This window comes from Eptatretus burgeri, chromosome 18, assembly GCF_056783735.1.
Source record: "Eptatretus burgeri isolate ZD-2024b chromosome 18, Ebu_testis_v1, whole genome shotgun sequence".
Classification (NCBI taxonomy): Eukaryota; Metazoa; Chordata; class Myxini; order Myxiniformes; family Myxinidae; genus Eptatretus; species Eptatretus burgeri.
Window position 1 is genome coordinate 36,037,846 of NC_140978.1, and position 3,396 is coordinate 36,041,241.

The 3,396-nt window shown below is 36.7% G+C and overlaps 1 protein-coding gene across 1 annotated transcript; it reads left to right on the forward strand.

Moving 5' to 3' along the window:
* Nucleotides 1–219: 219 nt before the first annotated feature.
* LOC147008872 (uncharacterized) lies at nt 220–2,407 on the forward strand. Its single transcript, XM_085863854.1, has 3 exons — nt 220–700; nt 798–974; nt 1,072–2,407. Exons 1-3 carry the CDS (start codon nt 608–610, stop codon nt 2,236–2,238), a joined length of 1,437 nt encoding a protein of 478 aa, XP_085719980.1. The 5' UTR covers nt 220–607; the 3' UTR covers nt 2,239–2,407.
* The last annotated feature ends 989 nt before the right edge of the window (nt 2,408–3,396 follow it).

Sequence of the window (3,396 nt, forward strand, 5' to 3'; positions counted from 1 at the left end):
AAACATTTGAATCTTTATATTTTTTAAGATACCCCATTTGTGCCATTACGAAATGATAAACTTCTCTTAATGCTCTTGTTTAACCACCTCCTGAGCCACAGGTTATTTTTTGTTAAGCCCCGCCCACTTTTCTTTAAGCCCCGCCCACTTTTGTTAAGCCCCGCCCACTTTCCACAAGGTATTCAATAAGCCCCGCCCACTTTTCTTTAAGCCCCGCCCACTTTTACTAAGCCCCGCCCACTTTTGCTAAGCTCCGCCCACTTTTCATAAGGTATTTTTTCTAAGCCACGCCCACTTTTCCTAAGTCCCGCCCACTTTTGCTAAGCTCCGCCCACTTTTCATAAGGTATTTTTCTAAGCCACGCCCACTTTTCCTAAGCTCCGCCTACTTTTGCTAAGCCCCGCCCACTCTTACATCATTTCCAGTTCATCTCTGACTCACAAAGAAATCACTAGAAAATTACAGGATGTTATGGTTTTGAAAAATTTCCCAATGAAGGCTTGCCTAGGCTTGCCCAGGGAATTTCCAAAGGAAACCACACCCACCAGTCTTTCTCTATAAAAGCTTCAAACCCAGGCTCCATTTTAAACATTTGTTCTTGCTGGCAATGGTGTTCTGTGTGCTTGTCTCGAACTGTCTGTCTTCTATGGAACTAAACCTTCAAGTTGATGAACTGGATTCAAACCTCTTATCTATTGAGGTAAGATTTTTTATTTTCCTATTTTCAAACTTTGATTGAAGCATACTCATTTAATAATTAAATAACTTAATTAATACATTATTATTTTCTCTCACAGGAAATTGTGTCTGAAATACGAAATGAAAATACTGCTTTTGCTACAACTTGGGGGGAAATTGTTGGCTTGGTTGAAGACCTTGAGTGGGATGACTTTGGTGTTCCTTGGAACTCTCTGTCTTGTATGGAACTAAACCTTCAAGTTGATGAACTGGATTCAAACCTCTTATCTATTGAGGTAAGATTTTTTATTTTCCTATTTTCAAACTTTGATTGAAGCATACTCAATTAATAATTAAATAACTTAATTAATACATTATTATTTTCTCTCACAGGAAATTGTGTCTGAAATACGAAATGAAAATACTGCTTTTGCTACAACTTGGGGCGAAATTGTTGGCTTGGTTGAAGACCTTATGAGCGACCAAGACCCACAGAACGAGTTCGTCCTTGATGACCCAACCAAAGAGTTATACCTTGGAGACCAGCAAAATCCTGAAAAAGAGTTTTACAGCAATAGTACTCATTGTGAGTTATCAAGACAATACCCACTGAACAAGTTATACCTTGATGAGCCAGAATACAAGTTTTACCTTGGAGACTCACAAATTTTGAAAAAATCAGTAAATGAGTTCTGCCTTGATGGTTTAAATAACTACCTTGGAGACTCAGGAAAAGGGTTCTGCCAAGATGGTTCTAAATATGGGGCCTACCTTGGAGACTCACAAATTTTGAAAAAATCAGTAAATGAGTTCTGCCTTGATGGTTTAAATAACTACCTTGGAGACTCAGGAAAAGGGTTCTGCCAAGATGGTTCTAAATATGGGGCCTACCTTGGAGACTCACAAATTTTGAAAAAATCAGTAAATGAGTTCTGCCTTGATGGTTTAAATAACTACCTTGGAGACTCAGGAAAAGGGTTCTGCCAAGATGGTTCTAAATATGGGGCCTACCTTGGAGACTCACAAATTTTGAAAAAATCAGTAAATGAGTTCTGCCTTGATGGTTTAAATAACTACCTTGGAGACTCAGGAAAAGGGTTCTGCCAAGATGGTTCTAAATATGGGGCCTACCTTGGAGACTCACAAATTTTGAAAAAATCAGTAAATGAGTTCTGCCTTGATGGTTTAAATAACTACCTTGGAGACTCAGGAAAAGGGTTCTGCCAAGATGGTTCTAAATATGGGTCCTACCTTGGAGACTCACAAATTTTGAAAAAATCAGTAAATGAGTTATCCTTAAGAGACTTTGTAAGTTGGTTTTACTTTGAATACTTGAAATGTGGGTTCTGGATTGATAACTCACAATGTGATACATATCTTGGAAACTCAACGGGAATGTGGTTATACCTTGAAGACTTGGAAAGTTGGGTTTATGTTGGACACTTGAAACTTTTTTGGGGGCTTTTATTTATTTATTTATTTATTTATTTATTATTATTATTATTTTATTTATTTATATTTTGGAGACTTTTGGAGTTGCTATCACTCTTTGGGATCTAAACCTATCGATGTAGTTCTTTGTCGGATGGTGCTTGATGGGAGCAAGATCAAGAAAGTTCTGGGAAGAAAGTGCAGGCTTACTCCCCCTTTTTACGTCATCAAACCTGAAAGCCTTAAAAGACAGAATTGGAAGAAGAGAAAAAAAACGTAAAATATATATATATATATATATATATATATATATATATATATATATATATATATATATATATATATATATATATATATATGTGGAAATCTCATTTTGAAAAAGACTGTGTTGGGTGAGGATTGAGTTGGGGTTGAGATTTTGAATGTGAGGGTTGGGGTTGAGATTTTGAATGTGAGGGTTGGGACACACACACATACACACCAACAAACATAGTTAAGCCTTGACTATTCAGTTGAGGATTCTGTGTTTGGGGTTCACAGATCTAAGAACGTCCCCCTTGACACACATTATATACTGTTATACACCTCGGACTTGGCCCTCGAGTGTCCACAACGGTGTATAGTAGGAGGGAGTGAAGCGCCAACCTATTGCTCCCATTGCACACACACACACACACACAAACAAAAGTTAAGCCTTGACTATTCAGTTGAGGATTCTGTGTTTGGGGTTCACAGATCTAAGAACGTCCCCCTTGACACACATTATATACTGTTATACACCTCGGACTTGGCCCTCGAGTGTCCACAAAGGTGTATTATCTGCTTAGTTTTGTCTTTTGTAATTCCTGTGAAAAAAATGTATTGATTCAATGATAACCCAAGAAAGTGTAAGAAACTTGGATGAAAAGAATTTGTTTAAATCATGTTTTGGTAAAAGATATATTCATCCTACAGTCGAATGTGTCCTAGAATACTATAAAACAAAGGGTTTAGAAAAAACTGCCCAGGTCTGTCATGCAAATGTAGAATTGACCGACCAGATTGTTAAAGTAAATAATGAAACATGTACTCTCTACTCAATATTTGATATAGAGACCATGAAAATATCTTGGATTTTCTTTGCCTCACTCTCAATAATCTTTTTGATAATAATCATCATTTTGATATATCTAGTTAAAATAAGGAAGAACCCAACATTTGTTTTATAGATGCTCTAATTCAAACAGAGCAAAGACAACATAACATAATGTTATACCCTGGATAATTAAATCTCCCAATCGCCTCATT